General features: G+C 39.7%; 1 protein-coding gene across 1 annotated transcript in view; it reads left to right on the top strand.

Moving 5' to 3' along the window:
- ALG9 (ALG9, alpha-1,2-mannosyltransferase) overlaps positions 1-25,364 on the top strand; it is a 129,924-nt gene that overhangs the window by 94,462 nt on the left and 10,098 nt on the right. Inside the window, exon 13 of the mRNA XM_012659138.1 lies at positions 11,736-11,866. Within this exon, the coding sequence (XP_012514592.1) occupies positions 11,736-11,866 (131 nt within the window). The remainder of the gene's footprint in view (positions 1-11,735; positions 11,867-25,364) is intronic.

The following is a 25,364-nucleotide window of genomic DNA, read 5'->3' as shown; positions in this document are numbered from 1 at the left end:
TTGAGGTTGCTGTGAGCTAGGCTGACGCCACGGCACTCTAGCCCGGGCAACACAGTGAGACTCTGTCTCAAAAAAAAAAAAAAAAGAAATATATCTAAGCGTGAGCAGCAGTAGTTTAGAGGAGAGTAGAATCAACAATGTGGAGTATATTTATAATTGTGATGAAATTATTTTCTCTACATTGATCCTTTCTTAGAGGTGAGAGGAATTGTAGTGGTTTCTAGTCTAAACCTTTTTGGAGAGATGGTAAAATCTCTGAGGCTAGGTTAAGTGACTTCTCCAAATCACAGAGCTAGAAGCAGAGTATTTAGAGGTCCCATTTCCTGATGCAAATGGAAATATTAGCTAGATTTAAATAAGACGAGCACTTAGTTGGAGGCAGGGAATACAAAGCATTATTATATTCTGCTTTTCTATCGAAGCCATTTTTGAGTTAGCTCCTTTAAATACTTGTTTGTTTTCTGGTTGCTTTCTGATGTAGTCTATATCCATCTCAAAAGCCTGCATCAGGTGTTGAGACAATGTGATTTCTACCCAGTGCTCTGAATGTCAAAACTGAAGGAACTCAATGAAGTGAGGGAAACAGTGGAAGTAACTGTGACTCTCTTAAGGTAGCCAAATGCTTCGTCATCTAATTAGTGACGCATATGAATGCATGAATGAGATTCCCACTGTCCCTACCTACGATCCAGCAAAACCACAGCCAAGGGAATGGGCTTTGGCAGAATCAGAGAGGGAAGACCCTGTTGAACTTGACTCTAGTCTGGCACGGTGACGAGATGTGAGAAGTGTAGAAAGGTGGGTGGCCCTGAGGGGTGGGGGTGAGCCCCAAGGGGCTTTGACTTCTGGCCCCACTCTGGGGACCTTGCCAGGTGAAGAGTTTGGGGCATTACACCTGTCAAATAGTAACACAGGTGTCCTTAGTCAAGCTCTAGGACGACACAAACCTCCTGTGGAGCAGAAAGGCAAAAAGCTCCCTTGGTCTTGATTTGCAGTGTGAGTATAGACTGTGAAAATGGGATTTCATAGAAAAATAATAATAATTCATTTTCAGATATGGTAGGGCAGTGGACCCCAACCATTTTGGCACTAGGGACTAGTTATATGGAAGACAATTTTTCAACTAGGGGCGGGGTGTTGGGGGAGGGAGGCGGAGCTAGGCAGTGATACCAGCCAATGGAGAGCAGCTGTAAATACAGTAAATGCAGATGAAGCTTCCCTTGCTCCCCCACTGCTCACCTCCTGCTGTGCACTCCCCCTTCCTAAGTTTCATGGCAGACAATTTTTCCAGCGGGGGTTGGTGGGGAGCTCTGTGGCCCAGTCCCTAGCAGGCCATGGACCAGTACCAGTTGATGGCCCAGAGGCTGGGGACCACAGTGGTAGGGCATATACAATAGGGTTTCCTTTTACATTTGTATTTTTTATAAATAAAAAATTGTGACTAAAATGGACTCTAAAGATATCTTCTCAGAGAACTTCTTTATATGCAGAAAGTTCTGGAAGGTTACAGAACTAGACTAGAATATCCATTTGGAATTTGTGTTAATGCTGTGGTTTCATGTGTCTCCCAAAGTTCGTGTTGGGAACTTAATCCTCACTGTGGCAGTGTTGGGAGGTGGGGCCTAATGGGGGCCCTCATCAGTGGATTAATGTCATTATCGCAGGAGTGAGTTCCTTATAAAAGGATGAGTTCAGCCCTCTCTTGCTCTCTCTTGCCCTCTCTTTGCCTTTGCTATGGCCCGACACAGTATGAAAGCCCTTACCAGACACCAGCAGCTTGATCTTGGACTTCTCAGCTTCCAGAACTGTGAGGAAATAAATTTCTGTTTTTTATAAATTACCTAGTGTTAGGTATTCTGTTATACCTTAATGCATTCATAGCAGAAAATGGATTAAGACAGTTACTCTTAAATGTGATTCTTCTGTTTATTTTCTGTTTCCTTTGGGTTCTCTAACCCTCTTCCCAGTAGCAGGAGCACACTCAGAGATCTGAATGGAGTTGTATATTCTGATCACAGTAGTGGATCCAGAAATAATTGTTTAAATTGATATCTATAGGGAACTCACATACTTTAATTTCCCATTCTGTAAACTACCCAAGTTAAGTCAAATCTTGTTTGGCGAATTTTCTAGGCTTACAATTAGTAATCAGTTTGCTGGAACTTGAAAGCATTTTGCTAATTAGAGATATTTAGTAGATTTATTATAATATGATTTGATCTTATTGTATGATATTATCGAGGAAATAGATTGTCCTCCAGGGGCTAAAACCTAGGGAAGAAATTCTTGGCACTTACAGATAGCTGACCATAGTTTTAAACAGCTTGCTATTTGAAGTTGTCCAGCATCCTGTACCGCTGGTAACCATTCTTTCCTTCCACAAATACTTTTTGACTGCCTGAGATATGCCAGGTACTGTACCAGGCATGAGGGATACAGTGCTGATTAAGACAGACTCAATCCCTTCCTTCACAGAGATTATACACTCAGCTAAAAGAAGGCCTGGACCTTGCCTACAGTTACTCACAGGAATATGAGGGAACATGATGAGTCAGAATTTATTGTGTATTTGGAAACAAGACATTCCGAATACTGTTTAAAAGTTAAGTATTAAATTAATAGCAGATGTCAGCTATTGTTGCTGTTGGATAGCCTCAGTTATGACCAAATTTTACTTAGCTGTGCACAAAGTGTCTAAACATTTTTTTTCAGCTTTAAAACTCCCACTTGCTCTGGAGGTTACAGGACAATTATTTTGATTGATCTCTCAAATTATCCCCTTAGAGTCTTAGAGGATTCTCTACTACAGTTGTTTACCAGAGAATTTTCAGTGACATTTGAGAAATAAGATCTGTCTTATATGTGGAGATGATTTCTCTCTGATGTTCCCTGAACTGCATGTTGGCCCTTGCCAGAGATCTCTATTTTTACAGCTACGTGCGTCATTGTCATTTCCAGCTGATAGACGCCTGAATGCAACTTCACATCCTTCCTGTCTTAGGACTTGTGGAGCTTGACTCAGGCAGCCAAATAGACAGCAGGGAAGGTCACTGAGAATAGGAGCTTGGACTATTAGTTCTTTCCTTGTCCCCACACAGCATTCCAAACTTCAATAAATTTATTTGGTACACTGTTAAACCCACTCCTGTTATTACCTTTTCTCTGTCTTCAGCCTCCTTACAGTCTTTCTGTGGTATTTGAAATCCACACTGATTTTCAAAACTGTGTGCTTCTTTGATTCTTCTCCTACATCCTCTAATGGTTCCTTCTGTCCCTTGCTTCTTCAAGCATTTGTCCCTTCTGCCCAGTACTACAGGCATCTTCCTGAGCTTTATCTGTGGTCTTCTGTTCCTCTCTGTTCCTTTCTTCTCTCTCTTCTACCTTATCACCTTTTCTTCCTTCCTTCATTTCCTTTCACTTTTTTTCATGCATTCATGTACATTTGTTAAATATACATTTAAGTAGCAGCTACTGTATGTTTTGGACTACTAGATTTTTGAAATACAGGAGTAAATGAGATAGACATAGTCTCAGCTTTTATAGACATTACAATGAATTTCCCAATTAATTCATAGATTATGTTAATAATTGTGAAATGTTTTGAGAAGTACTGGTTGCTTTGAGAACGTGTAATTTGGGGACCTGTCTTAGTTTAAGTGGTCAGTGAAGTTATTAAGTAAATAATTTTTAACGGAAGTCTGAAGGATGAATAGGAATTTACGAGGTGGCAGTAGGGTGTGTTCCAAGCAGTAGGAACAGAAAACAGTTCTCTGACTCTCAGTATTCTAGTCACAGTGGCCTTCTTTCCGTTATAGTTATGTGTAATATAACGATGGCTTGGTCAACAACAAGTGGTGTGTATGATGGTGGTTCCATAAGATTATAATGGCCATACCATGTAGCCTAGATGTATAGTAGGCTGTACCATCTAGGTTTGTGTAAGTACAAAACCTATGATGTTTGCATAAGGACAAAATCGCCTAAGGTCACATTTCTCAGAATGTACCACTCCAACCCTCGTAGTTAAGCGACACATGACTGCACTTGAATACACATGCTTCATCCCACCTCACTAAGTGAAAGATGAAACTTACCGTCTTTCCTCAATCTCACCCAAACTGATTCTTCACTGTGACCTCCTCTTCCCTCCGCACTCCATCCCTGGATTAGAAATTTTGGTGGTGTTGATTTCGTTTGAAGTAGACCTGAGATTTGCTCTCAGTTTTCCTTCATCTCCACTGAAGGCATTACCACTTCACAACTGGATACTACATTAATAACTGGAGTCCTTGCTTCAGGTTTTTCTCCACTGCTTCCTTGCCCCACTTTCCCCAGTATAGACCTCTCTTTTTAAGACCCAGTTTTTATCATCTGACTCCTTGGCTGAAAAACCTGGAGTAGATTCCTGATGCACAAAATCCAGATTCTCCTCCTTTGGGTCCTCCATTATCAGTTCTCAGACTCTCTCTCTCCAGTTTTGTTTCTCAACATACACCTGTTGGGACAGGCAAATATTCCTCCCATTCCCCCTGTATACCATGCTTATTTCTGCCTTTCCCCCTCTGTTTTCTCTTTAATTTTTATTACTATCTCCAAGGACTCTTTTTTTTTTTCTGAGACAGAGTCTCACTGTGTTGCACTTGGCTAGAGTGCCGTGGCGTCAGCCTAGCTCACAGCAACCTCAAACTCCTAGGCTCAAGCAATCCTCCTGCCTCAGCCTCCCGAGTAGCTGGGACTACAGGCATGCGCCACCATGCCCGGCTAATTTTTTCTATATGTTTTTAGTTGTCCAATTAATTTCTTTCTATTTTTAGTAGAGATGGGGTCTCACTCTTGCTCAGGCTGGTTTCGAACTCTTGAGGTCAAACAATCCGCCCGCCTCGGCCTCCCAGAGAGCTAGGATTACAGGCGTGAGCCACTGCGCCCGGCCCAAGAAATCTTTTTGACTACTGTAGTCCCCAGTGATCTCTTTCTCTCCGAACTCTGATTACTCTTATAATAACACTTACTTTTTATATTTCAGAAATGCTAATGCCATTTCCTGACCTTTAGGTTAAGAACAGGGACATGTCTTATAGCAAGTTTATATATTCTTATTTAGGATTCACCAAATAGGTACTTAATAAATGCTTTGAGGATACCCAGAAGATTCGTTTTGATATCATTTAGTGGATGCTGCTGATTCATTGCTAATCAGGAACTGTGCGTGGTTAATGTTGTATCCTAATATCCTGTATGTTGGATTTAACTTGAATTGACAATAGATAGCAACCTAGGTGTCCAATAAGACTAATTCATTTTAATTGGCTCTAATGTTTCGGGAGTCTTTGCTAGCAGTCGAATTCTCACATTTTACAGAGCTAGTCAAGGATTCCTTCTAATATTCCAGCAATTTCTGTAGTCCCTTGTGATCTGCAAGTTTTATTTGTTCATCTCATATAATGCTCATTACAGCTTTTTGAGGCAAGTGGTATTATCTTTATTTTAGAGAAGAAGAAACTTAAATTTATGGATCACCCAGGTAATTTGTGGTAGAGCCCAGACCTGAATCTAGGCCTGCTTGACGTAAAATTCCTTTTCTCATAACTTTATTTTTTCTTTCACGAAGAATCTGCCCTTGATCATACCTCACCATTTTCTGCTGGAGGCCTTTGTCCTTGTGTGTTTTAGTTATTTATCAGCTGCTTTCTGGAAGGGATGTAAAAGAAGTTAATTTTTTAATGGATTAGTGTCTCAATTGATATGATTTTGCCTTGGTATCTTTCTAAGACCTTTACTTTAAATGGAATTTGCTTACTGATGGTGTGATGGGTGAAGCCTAAGCTGACTGGTATGGTCGGGTATTAATTAGTTACACCTTTCTGTGTGTGCCTCACCAGAAAAAGCCAGGCTGAGGTCAAACACTGAAACATCAAACTGAGGGCTCCCTGACCGAAGGAGGTCTAAGCATGAGACCATGAGAGTCTCTGTCTCTCGCTGGTTCTGTTTGATTACAGAGGCATAGCGCTTGTTTCATGTTCTTACAATCCTTGGGAGCTACAGAGTGGGTGTTCAGACCAAAAAGGCTACTTCCTGAAGTGTTTATGCAAAGGATCATTTTTAGAGAGTTATGTGGAATGGAATTGGGGCTGACGTCAATTCTCAGTGCGCTTTCTCTCCCCTGGAGGAATAGGCCATATGTAGAGACAGATGTGAGACTGAAATCTTTTTTACATATAAATAATGCTGGGAGAGAGTGAGAACATTGCTGTGAGGTGGAGGTTGGGGAAGAACAGAGTTTAGTGTAAGCCAGAGATGACCAGTTTGTTCTTATATGCACTTTATAAAAATTGTCAATCATGTATAACTTATAAGCCTAAATGTGTACGAAATACAAGTGTACAGTAAGTTAATAATAATTTCATAATAATAGAGCAAGTACCTGTGTAACCATTACCCAGCCCAAATAATAGAGCATTGCCAGCACCCAGAAGCTCCCCCAGTAATTCCTTTTGATCATTACCAACACCCCCTTTTAGAGGGAGTCTCCTGACTTTTATGGCAATAATTTTCTTGTTTTTCTCTTTAGATTTACCATTTTACATGCACCCCTAAGTGATTTAGGTTAGTTTTGCCTGAATCATACTGCATTTATTCTTTTGTGTCTTGATCCTTTCAACATTTTGCTTGTAATAATGACGTTATTGCATGTAGCTGTACTTTGTTCTTGGTATTAGTGTATAGTATTTCATTATATGACTTTACCACAATTTATTATTTTACTGTTGATGGATGTTTGGTTGTTTCTAGTCTAGGCTGACTACAAATAATGCTACTTTGTACATTCTTGAACTTGTCTATGGGGGCAGGCATTTCTGTTAGATATACATTAGGTTGAACCATATGAAATTACCATTTGTGTGGATCAAACATCAAATATTAGTGATTTCATATGGTTCAATCTAATCCCTAGGAGAATTGTTGCATCATAGGATGTACGTATGTTCAATTATAGTAGATCCTGCCAAATAGTTTTCTGAAGATCTTGTACCAACTTAATCTCCTGCAAACAATGTATAATTGTTGTTCTACATTCTGGCCAATGCTTGATATTATAATTTCTCATTGTGGTTTTAATTTGCATTTCCTGGTTACTAATGAGGTTTTGAGCACTTTTTCATTTGTTTGAGCCATTGATTTCTTCTTGTGAAGTAACTATTCTGTGTCATTTGCCCATTTTTCTATTGGGTGGTTTATCTTTGTCTCAATTAGCAGGAGTTCTAGATATAGTCTAGATCTGAATCCTTGATGGGTAAATGTGTGCATATGTCTTCTCCCATTCTACAGCTCAGCTTTTCACTCTCTTAATGGTGTTTTTCTGACTGAGCACAGTGGCTCACGCCTGTAATCCTAGCACTTTGGGAGACTGAGGCAGGAGGATCATTTGAGCCCAGGAGTTCAGCCTGAGCAACATAGTGAGACCCCATCTCTACAAAAAAAATTTAAAAATTAGCTAGGAGTGGTGTTACATGCCTGTAGTCCCAGCTACTTGGGAGACTGAGGCAGGATGATCACTTGAGCTCAGGAGTTAGAGGTTGCAGTGAGCTATGATTATACCACTACACTCTAGTCTGGGCAACAGAGTGAGACCCTCTCTCAGAAAAAGGTGTCTTTTGATGAACAGGTGTTCTCAGTTTTAATGTTGTCAAATGTATCCATCATTTCTTTTTATAGTTAATGTTTTTTGTGTGTTGTCTAAAAACTCCTTTACCCTAAGATCTTGAAGATAATCTTCTATATTATCTTCTAAGAGCTTTATTGTTTTGCTTTTCACTTTTAGGTCTATAATCCATCTGAAGTTGATTTTTGCATGTGGCGTGAAATTGAGGTTCAGTTTCATTTTTCCCCCTAATGGATATCCAATTGTCCCAGGACCAGTTAGTGAAAAGACCATCTGCTGCTTTGTAGTGTCACTTCTGTCATAACTCAGGGTCTATATGTGCCTGCATCTGTTCTAGGTTCTCTGTTCTGTTTCATTGGTCTGTTGATCTCTTCCCGTCCTAATACTTCACTGTCTTAATTACTATAACTTTATGGTAAGTGAGCCTCCCACCTTGTTCTTCTTTTTTTAAGAGTGCCTCGGCTATTCTTGTCCTATATTTCCACGTACATTTTAGAATCAACTTGTCAAGTTTTGTAAGTTTGTTGGGATTTTGGTTGGGATTATATTTAATCTGTCAATCAATTTGCTTAGAATTGACATCTTTATAATTGTTAAGTTTTTCATCTAGGAACAAGGTATATCACTCCATTAATAAAGTCTACTTTATTGTCTATCAAAAAATTTTTTGAGATAAAATTCACCATTTCAGTGATTTTTTTTTTTTATTGAGGTAAAATATACATAACAAAATTTACCATTCAAGCCATTTTAAAGTCGTACAGTTCAGTGGCTTTTAGTACATTCAAAATGTTATGCAACTATCACCAATATCTAATTTTAGAACATTTTTATTCTCTCTCCCCCGCCAAAAAAAAGCCCCATACCCATTAAGCAGTCACTCCCCAAGTCCCTAGCAACCTCTGCTTTCTGTCTTAGAGGATTTGCCTATTCTGAACATTTCATATAAATGGAATCCTATAATATATGGCGTTGGTGTCTGGCTTCTTTCAGTTACACCAATGTTTTTAAAGTTCATCCATGATGTAACATGTATCGGAACTTTATTCCTTTTATGGGTGAATGCTATTCTATTGTATGGCTATACCACATTTTAATTATATGGATATACCATATTATAAATTTATCAGTTGATGGACATTTGTTAATAAAATTGTATAATTTTTTATAGAGTACTCTTTTATCTTTTGTTATATTTATTCCAAGGTAAATGTTTTCAAAGCTTGTAAATTATATTTTTATAAAATTTCATTTTGTTTACTGCTGTTAAATAAGAATATATAACAATGATTTTAATATATCCATTAAGTCTAAAGTTTTGTAAAATCTCGGGCCGGGCGCAGTGGCTCACGCCTGTAATCCTAGCTCTCTGGGAGGCCGAGGCGGGCGGATTGTCTGAGCTCAGGAGTTCGAAACCAGCCTGAGCAAGAGCGAGACCCCGTCTCTACTAAAATTAGAGAGAAATTAATTGGACAACTAAAAATATATAGAAAAAATTAGCCAGGCGTGGTGACGCATGCCTGTGGTCCCAGCTACTCGGGAGGCTGAGGCAGTAGGATCGCTTGAGCCCAGGAGTGTGAGGTTGCTGTGAGCTAGGCTGACGCCACGGCACTCACTCTTAACCCGGGCAAAAGAGTGAGACTCTGTCTCAAAAAAAAAAAAAAAAAAGTTTTGTAAAATCTCTTAATAATTCTAAAAATTTTTCTACAGATTCTTTTGGACTTTATATATACCAGTCATATCATTATAATGAATGAGTTTCATTTCTTCCTTTCCATTTCTTTTTCCTTATCTTATCTTACCCTGCTGATTAGAACCTCTAGTACTGTTGAACCTCTCCTAATGTTGAACAGAGTAGTGATAGCAAGTAGCCATGACTTATTCCTGATCCGAAAGGAAAAGCTTTTAATCCTTCACCATTAAATGTGAGATTTGCTACAGATCTACACATATTTCAAATGATCTTTGTCTAGCTGAAGCCTGATAATATAAGAGGACTCTTTTGTTTTAATTTTTGAGAAACAATTAGATGAGCTCCTGAGAGTACTTTGTCTCTATTCAGTCATTTTTGGCAATCTTGAGGTATGACTTTGGAAGTCACATTGACCTGTTTCCAAATATAGCTCTGCTATATTATATACTCGCGTGATTTTGGTCAGGACTGTAAATCCTTTTAGGGTAGCAACTGTGTCTTATTTATTTGCTTCTATATCCTTAACTCTAACTTAATGCATAGTACATCATAGGGGCTTAATATGTGTATATTGAAAAATGAAGATATTTAATTTGTCTGAGTCTTGACTTCCTCATTTATAAAATAGGGGTAATAATTCCTTATAGGCTTTGTTATGATGATTTTTAAAATAATATGTGTAACATAGTTGGCATGTAAAAAGCATTGAAAAATTTCTTTCCCTTGAGATTTATTTTTCTTTAGCTGAAAAATAAATATTACTGATCTGTTTTTCATCTCTGGGTTTTATGTAACTTCATGGAAACTTGTGTAGTGTCTTTTTTTCATATATTTTAAAGAAGTTAAAAATTTTTTATTTTTGAGACAGCGTCTTGCTCTGTTGCCCAGGCTAGTGTGCAGTGGCATGATCATAGCTCACTGTAACCTCAAACTCCTGGGCACAAGTGATCCTCCTGCCTCAGCCTCCCAAGTAGCTGGGACCACAGGCATGCGTCACCATGCCTGGCACCTGCCTCCACACACAGCTAATTTTTTTCATTTTTTGTAGAGATGGGGTCTTCTTATTGCCCAGGCTGGTCTCGAATTCCTGGCCTCAAGGAGTCCTCCCACCTCAGCCTCCCAAAGTGCTGGGGTTACAGATGTGAGCCACAGCTCCCGGCCTAAAACTTTTAAAAATTAAAAAGGCTGGCCAGGCGTGATGGCTCAAGTGTGTTATTATAGCACTCTGGGAGGCCGAGGTGGGAGGATTGCTTGAATTCAGGAGTTCAAGACCAGCCTGAGCAAGAGCTAGACCCTGTCTCTGCTAAAAGCATGCCACCCGGGCATGGTGGCACATGCCTGTAGTCCCAGTGACTCGGGAGGCTGAGGCAGGAGGATCACTTGAGCCCAGGAATTTGAGGTTGCTGTGAGGTAGGCTGATGCCACAGCATCTAGCCTGGGCAATAGAGCAATACTCTGTCTCAAAAAAAAAAAAAAAAAATTAAAAAGGCTTAAAAATTTTCCCTATGGCTACAAAATATTCTGATGGCTTGAGATGACGGAGAAAGTGTGACTATAGTTTGAAATGAGCTTTTTAATTGCAGAAGGACCCTACAGACAGTGTAGCAATGTTCCATTGAATTAATCAATTTTGTGAGAAGCACAGTGCTACCGTGGTTTTATTTATTTATTTGTTTATTTCTTAACCTACTCTCCAGAAAACTAACATGGTTTTAAATGGAATGTATTAACAGTCTCCTATAAGCACCTGCAATGTTGTGGTGTATCCATGTTATCAGCAACTGGATGACTCTAGTTTTGTTAATACTATATATTTTTTGTAATCATCTTCATTCTTTTGCTGCAGGGAGTCTCTGTCAATTCTGTTGAATTTTTTAAAGAGATGATATGCATGATATTTCTGTTCCACCTGTGGGATATAGCGTATCCTCCTGTGGCTCTGTAAGGAGAGTCAGGGGCATCCTCACACATTAGCATCTGTGTTTGCCATTACCTTTCAGACTCTGGAAAAAGAGGTGATAGGCTGGAGGGGAGTAATAATAGTGAGCAGAAGATAGGTTTTCCAGAGGTAGACTGTGGACTCATGGTGGCTTCGGAAGTGTCTTAAGTCTTAAGAAAGATTTAAGAACTCAAACTAGAGTCAGACCACCCAAAGCTTACGGATATGTTTGACCAAGTGAGTGCAAACCCCACCCCCCCAGTAGCCTAAATAACACCCTCACACTCTTATCTGAGTGGAAAGAGCACAAGCAACATTGTCTGAGCACTTAAGATATTTGTTTCTCTAAAACCCTGTGGGAATTCTTAAGATTGCAATTGATGTTCCCTACCCTGAAGGACCTTCACAATTACTAATGAAGAGTTGGACTTTCTCTTTTTCAGATCAACATCAGTAAATGCCATTATTTAGTGGATTTGGATACCATGAGAGAAACACCCTTGGAGCCAAACTATTCATCCAATAGAGAAGAATGGATCAGCTTGGCCTACAGACCATTCCTTGATGCTTCTAGGTATGTAGTTTAATCCTATGAGATGTACTAGGGCTAGTAAGGGTGAACATTAGATTCTTGGATTGAATAACTTCCAGTCCTGGGCTGATGTTAGTAGCCATCATTTTCTTTTTGTGTGGGCCCAACGCATCTTCTGTTTTTGTCCAATTTCCTAAGACAACTGAAAGATTTCTTTTTCAAGTCACCAGAATGCAAAGTGTATTCTCATATCATCCAAATGAAAGGATCTAAGTAAAACAGATAAGTCTACTGAAGAAGACTCAAATAAGTGTTTTGCATTGATTATTTTGGGCAGCTAACTTCAGCTTTAACCAAGAATATTCTGACACTGTTAGGAAGATTAACTATGTCCTTTGAGGAGCTAGAAGTTCATGTCCGTTATTTTCAGGCCCAAGCCTAGGCCAAGGTTGGTATAGGCCTTATTAGATCTCAAATAGGAACACTAAATAGACCAGGGCTTATCTGGCTCTTCAGAAAGGTCTCAGAATTAATGATAAGAAGTGATCAGGACATTCAGGTGAAGGAATAATGGGGAGGGTAAGTTGGAGGGATCAAGGTGTCTGTGGGCACAGGTCCAGGTAAACAGACAGTTGGAGTTAAGGAGGTTTAGGGAGGCCTGGTGGGCAGAGCTCAGGATCCAAGAGGTCTAGAAGAAAGCAAAAGGTGGAGGCCTCGGTCCTGAAAGGTAGGTCTGAGGCTCAGAAGCTGGGACTGGGCCTAGGACAGGACTCCAGCTAGAAAGAATAAATGAGCAGAGGTGCTGGATTCAAGTCTGAGCAACCAGAATATAGATCAGGATATCAAGACAGGAAATAAAATACAGAGGGAAAAGCAAGGGTCCCTAATTACTGGAACTGAGGTATAAGACTGATTCTTCGTAAGTAGGCAAGAGTGCAGTTATTCTAAGTTGGTTCAGTTAAAGCTGGACTAGCAGGAAGGCTGAGATGCTGACCTGGATACCAGGCCACTAGGTTGGTCTTAGAAGTGAGGCTGGAACTGAGTTTGGAGAGCTGCAGGAGCTGGGCAGGTCACTGTGCTTTTAGACTGAGTCTCTTCAGTGACTTTATCGGCAGTTACAATTGGGAAGGATGGAGGGGATGGTTGAAGAGAGGAGGGCAATCAGGAGGCATCTGAGTTCTAGAACAATTCTTAAATATAGGATCTCAAACCACACTGTCATCCTGTAAGTCTTTCTGTAGCCTGAAGCCATCCCTTTAAATATCTGATACATAATTTCTAGGTGTTCCATTTTCACGTAGTGGGAAATAGTGCTGCTTTTCAACAAATATTTTTTGAGAGCTTGCAATGTTCTAGGTGCTTTATACATATCAGTAAATAAAACAAAGATCCCTGTCCTCATGGAGCTTATTGTTTGGACGTGGGTAGGGGAGACATATAATTCAAAAAGCATAATAAATGAGGGAATAGATTATATGGTATATTAGAAGATGATAAATGCTAAGGAAAAAAATAGCAGGTTAAGAGGAGGATTGAGAGTTCCACTAGAGCTGAGAGTTATACTTTTAGCTAGGGTGGTCAATGAAAAATGATATTTGAACAAAGATTTGAAAGAGGTAAGGGGTTAGATGACCAGGAGAACGGCTAGTGAAAAGGCTCTGGCATTAGAAAGAAACAGGAGGCGAGTGAGGCTGGAGCTGAGCAAGAGTGGAGAATAGCAGGCAGTGTGGTCAGAGTGGTGGGGTGAGAGTGCAGGCTATGAAAAGCTTTGTAGGCTGTTGAAAGGCTTTTACTCTCAATTCAATGGGGAGCCACTGTAGGGTTTTGAGCAAGGCTTGATGTAACTTCTGTCTTAAAAGAATCATTTTCAGTTCTGTGCTAAGAATAAATGGTAGGGAGTGAGAATAGAAGCAGGGAGACCAGTTAGGTGACTATTGCAGTAGTCCAGGAAAGAGATGAGGGTTGTTCAATTCAGGGAGAGGGCAGTGAAGATAGCGAGAAGTGGTTAGATTCAGGATATATGGAAACGCACTGAATTCGAAGTGTGAGAGAAAGAAAGGAATCAAAGGTGATCCCAGGGATTTTGATCTGAGCAACTGGAACAATGAAATTGCTGTTAGCTGAGACGGGGAAGACTGCAAGTGTAGCAGGTTTTAGGGGGCCAGTGAGAGGAGATCAACTTTGGTTAGGTCTGACACATCAGGTGCCAAGCAAAGAGAATTATTGAGTAGGTAGTTAGATACACAAGTCTAGAGGTCAATGAGGAGCTCTGAGCTAGAGATAGACATTTATAATAGAATTTTGGCATTTAGATGATATTTAAAAACATGAAATGGGGTGAGATAACCAAAGGATTGAACGAAGTTAGGGACAAGAAGAGGCTGGGGGAACTCCAGCGTTAAAAGGTTAGGAAGAAGAGGAGGAACCAGCAAAGGTGACTGAGAAGGAGTGACCAGTAAGGCAGTAGGAAAACCAGGAGAGGATAGTACCCTGAAAGCTAAGGGAAGAAAGTGTTTTCGGAAGGAAGGAGTGGTCAGCTGTGTCAGAAGCTGGTGATAAATCAAGTAGGATGAAGAGTAACAGCTGTCCATTAGATTTGGCAGCTGGCAAAGGTAATTTGGGCAGAGTGACAGGGGAATAGGGCCTTGATATATTAGGGGATTTAAAGCAAGAATAGTAGAAGAATTGGGATAGCAAATATAGACAAGTCTTTTGAAGAGTTTTGCAATATAGGGAAGCAGAGATAGGGCTGTAGCTGGTGGTAGGTGTCAGGGAAGTGATAGCTAAAGATTTTTGACCTTTGTAAAAAAATTTTTTATTATGATAACATATATGTAACAAAATTTGCCATTTTAACCATTTTAAGTATACCATTTCAATGGCATGAATTGCATTTACAGTGTCATGCAACCATTACCACTATTTGCAAAACCTAAAAAATTTTTAAAAATTTTTTCATAGACTTTATTTTCTAGAGCAGTTTTAGGTTCACAGCAAAAGTTGAGCAGAAGGCACATACACCACCTGCCACCACACGTGCACATCCTCCTCCATTATCAATGTCAGCCACCAAAGTGATACATTTCTTACAACTGATGAACCTACATTGACACGTCATTATCACCCAAAGCCCATAGTTTACATTAGGGTTCACTCTTGGTATACAGTTCGATGGCATAATGTCACATATCCACCATTACAGTATCATACACAATAGTTTCACTGCTCTAAAAATCCCTCGTGCTCTACCTGTTGTTCCCTCTCTACAGCCCCTGATAACCACTAATCTTTTTACTGTCTCCATAGTTTTGCCTTTTCTAGAATGTCACATAGTTGGAATCATATAGTATGTAAGCTTTTCACATTGGCTTCTTTCACTTAGCAATATGCATTTATGTTTTGTTGAGTCTTTTCATGGCTCAATACCTCATTTCTTTTTTTTTTTTTTTTTTTTTTTTGAGACAGAGTCTCACTGTGTTGCCCTGGCTAGCTAGAGTGTCGTGGCGTCAGCCTAGCTCACAGCAACCTCAAACTCCTAGGCTCAAGCAATCCTCCTGCCTCAGCCTCCCGAGTAGCTGGGACTACAGGCATGCGCCACCATGCCTGGCTAATTTTTTTTCTATATATTTTTAGTTGTCCAATTAATTTCTTTCTCTTTTTAGTAGAGACGGGGTCTCGCTCTTGCTCAGGCTGGTTTCGAACTCCTGAGCTCAAACAATCCGCCTGCCTCGGCCTCCCAGAGAGCTAGGATTACAGGCGTGAGCCACCGCGCCCGGCCAATACCTCATTTCTTTTTGGCTCTGAATAATATTCCATTGTCTGGATGTACCACAGTTTGTTTATCTATTCACCTACTAAGGGACATCTTGGTTGCTTCCAAGTTTTGGCAATTGTCTTAGTCAGACTGCTATAACAAATTGCCATAGACTGGGTGGCTTAAACAACAAACATTTATTTCTCACAATTCTGGAGTCTGGAAGTTCAAGATCAGGGTGGCAGCATAGTTAGGCTGTGGTGAGGGCCTTCTTCCAGGTTGCAGACAGCCACCTTCTTGTATCCTTATGTGGCAAAAAGAGGATGAGCTAGCTCTCTGTCCTCTCCTTGTTAAGACACTAATCCCATTCTAAATTGCTCCACCCGCATGACCTAATTACCTCCCAAAGGCCCACCTACAAATACCATCACATTGGGAATTAGATTTCAACATATGAATTTTGAGGAACACAAACATTCAGTCCATAGCAACAATTATGAATAAAGCTGCTATAAATATTTGTGTGCAGATTTTTGTGTGAACATACATTTTCAACTCCTTTGTGGAAATACCAAGGAGTATGATTGCTCGATTGTATGGTAAGAGTACTTTTAGTTTTGCAAGAAGCTGCCAAGTTGTCTTCCAAAGTAGCTGTACCATTTTGCATTCCCACCAGCAATGAATCAGAGTTCCTGTTGCTCTACATCCTTGAGAGCATTTGGGGTTGTCAGTGTTCTGGATTCGGGGCATTCTAATAAGTGTGTAGTGGTATCTCGTTGTTTTAATTTATGTTTCTCCAATATGATGTGGAACATCTTTTCAAATGTTTATTTGCCATCTGTGTATCTTCTTTGGTGAAGTGTTTGTTAAGGTATTTGACCTATTTTTTAATTGAGTTGTTCATTTTCTTATTGTTGAGTTATAAGGGTTCTTTCTGTATTTTGGATAACATTCCTTTGTTATCTCTTTTGCAAGTATTTCCTCCCAGTCTGTGGCTTGTCTTCTCATGCTCTTGATAGTGTCTTTCACACAGCAGAAATTTTTAATTGTAATGAAGTTCATCTTACCAATTTTTTTTCGTTTGAGACAGAGTCTCACTTTGTTGGCCCAGACTAGAATGCTATAACATCAGCCTAGTTCATAGCAACCCCAAACTCCTGTGCTCAAGTGATCCTCCTGCCTCAGCCTCCTGAGTAGCTGGGACTACAGGCACATACCACCACGCCTGGCTAATTTTTTCTATTTTTAGTAGAGATGGGGTCTCACTCTTGCTCAGGCTGGTCTCGAATTCCTGACCTCAAGCAATCCTCCCACGTTGGCCTCCCAGAGTGCTAGGATTACAGGCATGAGCCACTGCGCCCAGCCTCATCAATTCTTTTTTTCATGGATCATGCTTTTGGTATTATAAAAAGTCATCTAGATTTCCTATGTTATCCTCTAGGAGTTTTATATATTGTTTTTACATTTAAGTCTGTGATCCATTTCAAGTTAATTTTTGTGAAATGTGTAAATCCATGTCTAGATTTATTTTTTTGTATGAGCATGTGCAGTTGTTCCAGCACTATTTGTTTATATTGCCTTTGCTCCTTTGTCAGAGGTTTATAGTTGACTGTATTTATGTGGATCTATTCCTGGGCTCTTTGTTCTATTCCACTGACCTATTTGTCTGTTCTTTCACCAGTACTACACTGTCTTGATTACCATAGCTTTATATAATAATGTCTTGAAATTGGGTAGTGTCAATCCTGCAACTTTCTTCTCTTTCAATATTGTATTGGCTATTCTGGGTCTTTTCCCTCTCCATATAACTTTAGAATCAGTTTGTGAATATCCACGACTTAGCTTGCTGGGATTTTGATTGGAATTATATTGAATCTAGAGGTCAAATTGGGAAAAACTGACATCTTGACTGTAGCGAGTCATCCTATCCATGAATATGGAATAGCTCTCCATTTATTAGTTCTTCTTTGATTTCTTTCATTAGAGCTTTATAGTTTTCCTTGTATAGATCTTATATATTTTTTGTTACATTCATACCTAAGTATTCCATTTTGTGGGGAGTGCTAATGTAAATGGTATTGTGTTTTTAATTTCAAATTTCAATTGTTCATTGTTGGTATGTAAGGAAGTGATCGACTTTTGTATATTAACCTTGTATCTTGCTGCCTTACTATAATTGCTAAGTAGTTGCAGGAATTTCTGAAACTTTTTTGTTACCCCAAACAAAGATGAGGGAAATAAAAGGCATATTTGTATACTGATGAAAATGATCTTTTGTAGAGCTAAAAGCTGATGATGTAGGAGAAGGAAAAGAATTACTGGAGCAATGCCCTTGAGTTAGATAAGAGGAGATGCACAAGTAAGTAAAGGATTGGCTTTAGGTAGATATATAGATCATCTATGTACAACCCTATCCAGTAGAACTTTCTGCAATGATGGAAATGTTTTATATCTGTACTATATAATATAGTAGCCACAAGCCACATGTGGCTATTAAGCATTCAGAATGTGTCTAGTATGACTAAGGAGCTGGATTTTTAATTTTATTTCATCTTAATTTAAACTTAAACAGCCATGCACAGCTAGTGGCCACTGTACTGGACAGCACAGAAGAGTAACAGGCAGCAGGTAGGTGTGATGATAGGAATCTGGGCATTCTCTTCTGATGGCCTCAATTTTCTCAATTGAAATAGGAAGTGGGATTATCAGCTGAGAAAGGAATGTAAAGGATGGGGTGTTAGAGATCTGAGGAGAGAGAAGTAGGTGTGAAATAATTGAGGAGAATGAAAGAGAAAAGGAGCTGTAGCAATATAGTGTGATTGAAGGACAGGATCTAGAACCTGTTTGCGTTTTAAATGGGGCCACTGTGGTTGCTTTTTTTTTTTTAATCTCCAGCTATGTCTAGCTTTAGCTTTACTGGTGAGGCACAAAATAGGTAAATTTAACCAGGGTTGATTTTTTTTTTTAAACAACTTTATTCACGTGTAATTTACATAACATGCAATTCATCCATTTTAAGTGTACAATTAGATGATTATTAGTAAATTTACCAAGTTGTACAGCCATTCCCACAAATCAATTTTAGAACATTTGCTTCACCCTATTAAGATCCTTCATTCTCATCCCCAACTTCAGGGACCCACTAATCTGCTATTTGTTTCTATAGATTTGCCTTTTCTGGACATTTCGTATGAGTGGAATTATATAATATGTGGAATTTTGTCTCTAATTTCTTTACTCAGCATGTTTTTAAGGTTCATTCATGTTATAGCATATTTTGGTAGTATCCCTTTTTATTGCTGAATACTATTCCATTGTTTATTCCTTCACTAATTGATGGGCATTTTGGTGGTTTCCACTTTTTGACTGTTGTGAATAGTGCTACTGTGAACAATCATGTGCACATCTTTATGTGTGAGGTTGGGTTTTAGTTAAGAAAGTTCAACAAAGCATGAGAGGGGTAAGGGAGTTGAAGGTATTTGCAGGAACGTGCTAAAATGAGTGACCATGACCTTACATTTGTAAGGAGGGTCATGGGGGCAGGGCATTGAGGGAGTGAGAGAGAATGAAAGGTGGTAGGATCGTGGATGGATTTTCAAATATTGCCAGAACTGGGGTAGTAATAGGAGCGAGCTGGAAAGATAGAAGCAGCAGTGATGGCATGAAGTTCACCTCACACGTATTCTTTGGTGCCTGTCTTGTTATTTGGTGTAGTACTTGGGGTAGGGTTCTATTGTGTCTTCATTTTTGAGTTGAAAAAACTGTGACAACATGAGACCTGGGCCTGAAAAGATCCCCAGCTCTGAGGGGGCAGCAGATCCCAAACAGCCTTCCTGTTAATTGAGAAATGCCTTCAGAGGATTTTCATTTTCGGTAAGTTGTGCTCAGGGCATTATTTTGATGATCATATGCTGAGAAAGAAAGAAACTAGTTGGGTTAAGAACTGAACAGGTACAGTTCATGTGAAGTTGTACAAAGTCTAGTGAAGAGTGAGTTGGGTTTGAAGATCTATACATTTGAATCCTAGCCACTTGCTCATAGTATCCTTCTGATTCCCAAATTTCCACATCAGTAAAACAGAGTTAACTATTTTGTCTATTGTATGGGGTCGTTATAAGGATTAAATGAGAGCAGGCATATGTGGAAGTACTTTTAAATTCTGAAGTATTATAGAAATGTTAAGGGCTTTCAGTTAATTTGCAGGTAGCCTAGGGTTCCAAAATTATGCTGATTTTCTTTATATTTATGTTTCTCAGCATCTCCTAGTATGAACTGATCTAACTGCAAAAACAGCAGGATCCTACAGCCCACTTTGCCACAGCAATTTATGTCTGTCAGCACTACGACATCTGATGTTGCTGACTTTGGGCCAATTAAGTTAGACTGTACTGTCAGAGCCTGTGTGCCTCAGAGCTGTCACTCTGAGGTGATGCGTGAGATACTTTTATGAGCATGATCCTAAAATGCCTTCAAGTGTATTTACTGGGACTGCTAAATTTCCCGTCTTCTTGAAACAATGGTTTTTGTGCTTTAGCAATTTATATAACAAGGAGAAATAATGGTACCATCTGGATCATCTGGATGGAGTGGTCTCTCATGTCTTAGACCCTAGATCAGATGGGGCTGCAGGTCTAACTATTCTCTAGGTCTTTCTGAGGAAAGGAGAAGGTTTTAATAAGTCTGTGACACATAGCTACATGATCTATTTAGAAATGTAAGCAGGCTAATTTCTCAAGTCTAAATCTGCTTTCCTTGCAGTTCATTTCTATGAAATCATTTCTTCTTTCTTCCATTGTCTGTCTGTCCACCCGCCATCTGTGCAATCTGAAAATATTTACTAAGCACACTGCCAGGCACTGTGGTGGATTTTAAGTGGATAGTGATGAACAATAGTGTACCCCTGTCTTCTCGGACTTTACAGTATATTGGGAAGGCTGCTATTAAACAAATAGCCACACAAGTCAATATGCAATTACAAAATGTGTTAAGTGCTTTAAACGAAAAGTACAGAGCGCTGCAAGAGGAGTGCGCAGCAGAGAGGTACCTGGAGTCTTGTTATGTCCTTAAGCCAGCTGGTTAAGTAGGTTTGGAAATCAAGAAGTCTTTGAATATCTATTATGTCCTTCTCACATAAAAGTATAAAAGAAGTAATTAGACACAGGCTTTGCTCTTGAATAACATACAACTTTTGTAGGAAGACCTACACATATGAAAACAACTTAAAAATAGTGTGAAGACCATAGAGGTGCCAAGTTATGTGCTTGAACTTTAAAGAAAGGAGAGAACCATGGACAGTAGAGTACACTGGAAAGGTTTCCTGCAGGAGGTGGGGCTTGAGTTGAGGCTTAAAGGAGAAGTAGGATTAAATAAGTGCTGGTGATAAAGAGGGAAGAATCGCTTATTTAATTCAAGAAGCAATCAGGAGTACAAGTGGAGGGATAAGAAGAAGGCTGTTGGATGAGGGGCCCAAGAATCAATATCAAAAAGTTTAATTTACCTCTTTGGCTGGTTTGAAATTGCTTTTATGTAAGGTAATCTATAATATATCATCCACAGCAGAGTTCTTTTGAAAGTAAAAGGGACCCTGCCTTGGGCAAATCGAGATATATGGTCATCTTGCTTTAATGTGACCAGAATAAGAGGCTTGTTCCAAAAAACAGGATGGGAAAGTGAAGCATGTAGATATAGTTCCTTTGCCCCATAGTCCATGTTTACTGTGTGGATTTGCCCATAGTTTATATATTTGATTTAATTTGCTGACATCCGCTTTTATTATATCCTACATTGGGCCTCAGCTGAAAGGGACGCAATCAGGATGTTTGAATACAGTACTAGCAATTTTTTTAAAAATATTATACTATGAGGTATGTGACATTGGGGATTCCACTCCAAGGAGAAGCAACCTAAAGATTATTAGGACAATTTTGTGATTGGAGCAAATTTAGGGATTCTGAACATCTGTAAATATGTGAATAAGCCTGTTTTCTGTTGAAATTGTTGCAAGATAAAGATGTGGAAGCAGCCCAAGTGCCCATCAATACATTAGTGGATTAATAAAATGTGATATACGTGTACCATGGAGTACTATTCAGCTACAAGAAACAATGGTGATATAGCACCTCTTGTATTACCTGGATAGAGCTGGAACCCACTCTACTAAGCGAAGTATCCCAAGAATGGAAAAATAAGCACCACATGTACTCACCATCAAATTGATTTTAACTGATCAACACCTAAGTGCACATATAGGAATAACATTCATTGGGCGTTAGGCAGATGGGAGGTGGGAGGAAGGGGTGGGTATATACATACATAATGAGTGCGATGCACACTGTCTGGGGGATGGACACGCTTGAAGCTCTGACTCGGGGGTGGGGGGGGCAAGGGCAATATACATAACCTAAACATTTGTACCCCCATAATATGCTGAAATAAAAAAATAAAAAAAAATTGTTGCAAGATAAGCAAGGCCTCTACTGTTGGACTAATAGAGAAGTACTTACTAAATAGGACTGAATGGTGTTAGCCCATTTGGGAGAATGGTAGCCCAGATGCTCATTCACTTCTTTATCAGAGGCCCAGAGACCTCTGGCCCTATTAATTTGAGAGAGGATACAGGCATAAGATCTTAATAACCATGTTCTAGTCTCTCCTCACACAAAGCTGGCACCAGAGCTGCAGCTTCCCCTCCCTGAGTTTGCTGCGTCTGCGTCCAGCTAATTTTATAAAGGTTTATCAGACTCCCAAGCTACGGAGGTCTAAACTGTTTCACAGTATCACTTTTTAGACCCAACACTACTGTTACTCTATGGCCATCTCATATTACATACTTTGTAAAATAAGAGAGGATTTTTTTTCTTTCTTTGAAGCATGATATAATCGCTACTTGAATAAAATAGCTCAACAAGTGGGCGGATGGAATGCCTACTCTTGAGAGTCCCCAGGGAGGAGTGAAGGGACAGTGTTGCAGTAAATTACCAGCTCAGTGGCGGGTTCCTTTCTAAGTGTGGTGAGAACGCTTGGTTGTGGGAGCCTGGTGGGAAATGCCTCTCCAGGATGTTGGAGTTGGCCTCCCGAGCAGCAGGGCCTGTTTGTAGCTTTGGAAACCAAAGTTGGGCGGCCCTGCCACGGCTTTGCATAGCCACTTTCCTCCCACTGCTTCCTCCTGCATTATAGGTCCCTTTTGTCTTTCTTGCTTTGCTTTCTCCTTTGGTTTTTGGATTGTGAGATTTTCTTCTCTATTTTGGAGCATGTTAGCCTCCTCTGACTTGATTTTAGGATTGCCTAATTAGGGGCTCAAGACAACTTAGGGGGACTTAGATACGGCTGGATTTCAAAGCCCTGCAAATTTATAATTATAGATGAAGAGTAGATGCAAATAAGGAGTTAGAAGTTAAAACCTTCAGCTGGTGTGGTAGGAGAGGGGCCTTTTCTAGTCAAAGGACCTCTGCAGCAGCAGGTTGGGGACTGTGCTGATAACGTGTGCTGCCTGTGTCCTTTTAGAGGCTAGCATAGGATTCTCAGTGGCCACTGAACTTTAGCTGCTCTGGAGAGTTTTTATAAGACCATGGCTTTCCTTTTAGTCTCCAAGAAGAAGTGAACTCAGCACCTACGAGGCTTAAAGAGTTCATGGCACCCGTATTCATTTTTGCCCTATGTAATAGAGTAGTCTGATTGGTGGGAGCCAGTGTCTCCTCCAGCCCCTAGCTCCAACATAAGCAGAGCTGTTTATTTCCGGAATATAATAAGATCATTGGAGTAATCACTGTAAAGAGCAAATTAGTTGGAAGCTTTTTTTCCAGTTATTGCTGTGTAACAGTCACTCATACTTAGTAGTGTAAAATGACAACAATTTATTATTGTTTTCTCTCATGGATCTGGGGGTTGACTGGGCTCAACTAGCCAGTTCTTGCTCAGGGTTTCTTATGTATTGGCCATCAGATGGTGGCCGGGGCTGGAGGCACCTCAAAACCTTTCTCACTCATGTGTCTGGTAGTTGGTGCTGGCTGTGAGCTAGATGTTAGCTGAGGCTATTGGCCAGAACACCTACATGTGGCTTCTCGGTATGGCCTGGCCTTTCTTACAGCATGGTGGTTGACTTCCAAGGGTAAGCATCTCAAGAGCTGTATAGTTTTCTTCTTACCTAGCCTTGGGGGTCATGCAGTAGCACTTCCACCTTATTCTCTAGATTGGAAGCAAGTCACTTGAATAGCCTGTGCTCACGGGGAAAGGAATTAGACTTCCCCATTGATAGGAAGAGTGTCAAAGAATTTATGGACATGTTTTAAAACCTCCACAGCTCTTTTAATGCCATTCTCCATCCAAATTGGATAATTTATTTTTCTTTTTAAAGGAGATTTCTTACAGAAGAGACATATGGTGCACACAATAGTCCAGCAGGCCGTTTCCATCTGCAGCTTCTTATTACCCAGGTGGAAAGGGAGACTCCACCCCATGGCAGAATTTGGTTGCATGCCAACAGTTTGACATGTTTCAGATGGAGCTCCAGTCCTTTGGGTAGAATTAGTTCCCTCCTAAGCAGTAATTGAAATGCTTTTTTTGTCTTTTCTCTATATGCCAATCATGGTGGTGCCCTTAGCTCCATTAATGATGCCAAGAATATTGAGAAACAGTAAGGAAGAAGAGATCACAGTTTCTACAATTTTGTACTTCTTCGTCAGTTTATTACTCTCTTACACTTTTTGTTTCATTCTTTATCATTTTTGGGCTTTTCCTACTTTTCTTCTCCCCAGATACTTTCCTGAGACCCTTCATCCGTCAGAGTTACCTCAGGCCCGGTTTGGCTTCAAAACACATTGGTGTTTTGCTCATTATATCATTCAGATGCTTAATCATTAAGATCTGCTGACATTTTAAGAAGAGTAAACATTTTCTCATTTTTCTGAAAGTCTGCTCAGAAAGTCTGCTTTCTATTGTTGTGAAATTAGTTCTCATAAGAGACCATTTACAAACCATCTGTGCTCTAAGTCCATGCCATAGAGACCCTCAAGTTTGAAGAGCATATACAGTGTTCTGGCAACATCACTACTTTTATTTAATAGCTAGTTTAGACTAAACAGCTGGCATCATCAAAGGTCTTTGTTCTAAGTTCCTTGAGAGTTAGAACCACATTGCATGTTGATTTTCTACAACTCCTAGCATGTTATAGAGTCTTTGAAAATATTTATTGCTTATTTGATGTATTTCACATTCTTAAAACTGGTTTTATGCTAGAGTAAAAAGAAAAAAAGATGATATGATTTCTTCAGAAGCTTCCAATGCCCTTTTTTGGTAAAATAAAGATAGATCACTGAATTATTTTAAAGTATATTCATTGTTTATTTCATCTCTATAAAGCTAGCCAGAATCATCTACCTTATGTGGCCTCCAATCCTCCTTCTATTTGTCACATAGAAGTAGCCTGAATGAGGGTCCAAAGAGCAGGGACAAAAACCTACATGAATGCTGTTTGACATCTTCTCCACAGGAATAGTGACCAGAACAGATAGTACCTAGATACCTAAATAGCTATCAGATGGGGAAAGAGACTAGTAAAGAGCATTTTGCCAGCAACCTTGACAGGACTAAGGCCAGAAAATAGCCAGTTGCCTAACAGCATTTCTTTGTCAGTTTCTTCATTCTGAATGTCAGCTAAAGGTGACTGGTTAAGAGGTTATGATGTTATGCCAGATGTTGACCAGGCCATAGCTCAGCAGAATGATTCACTCTGTACACTGGTCTCACAGTGCCACTATTCCAGTCTGTGCCTCAGTACACTTCATAGTC

This window comes from Propithecus coquereli, unplaced genomic scaffold (genome assembly GCF_000956105.1).
Source record: "Propithecus coquereli isolate 6110/MARCELLA unplaced genomic scaffold, Pcoq_1.0 Scaffold6, whole genome shotgun sequence".
Taxonomy (NCBI): domain Eukaryota; kingdom Metazoa; phylum Chordata; class Mammalia; order Primates; family Indriidae; genus Propithecus; species Propithecus coquereli.
Note: the sequence above shows the minus strand (reverse complement) of the source record. Positions and strands in the feature narration are given on the sequence as shown.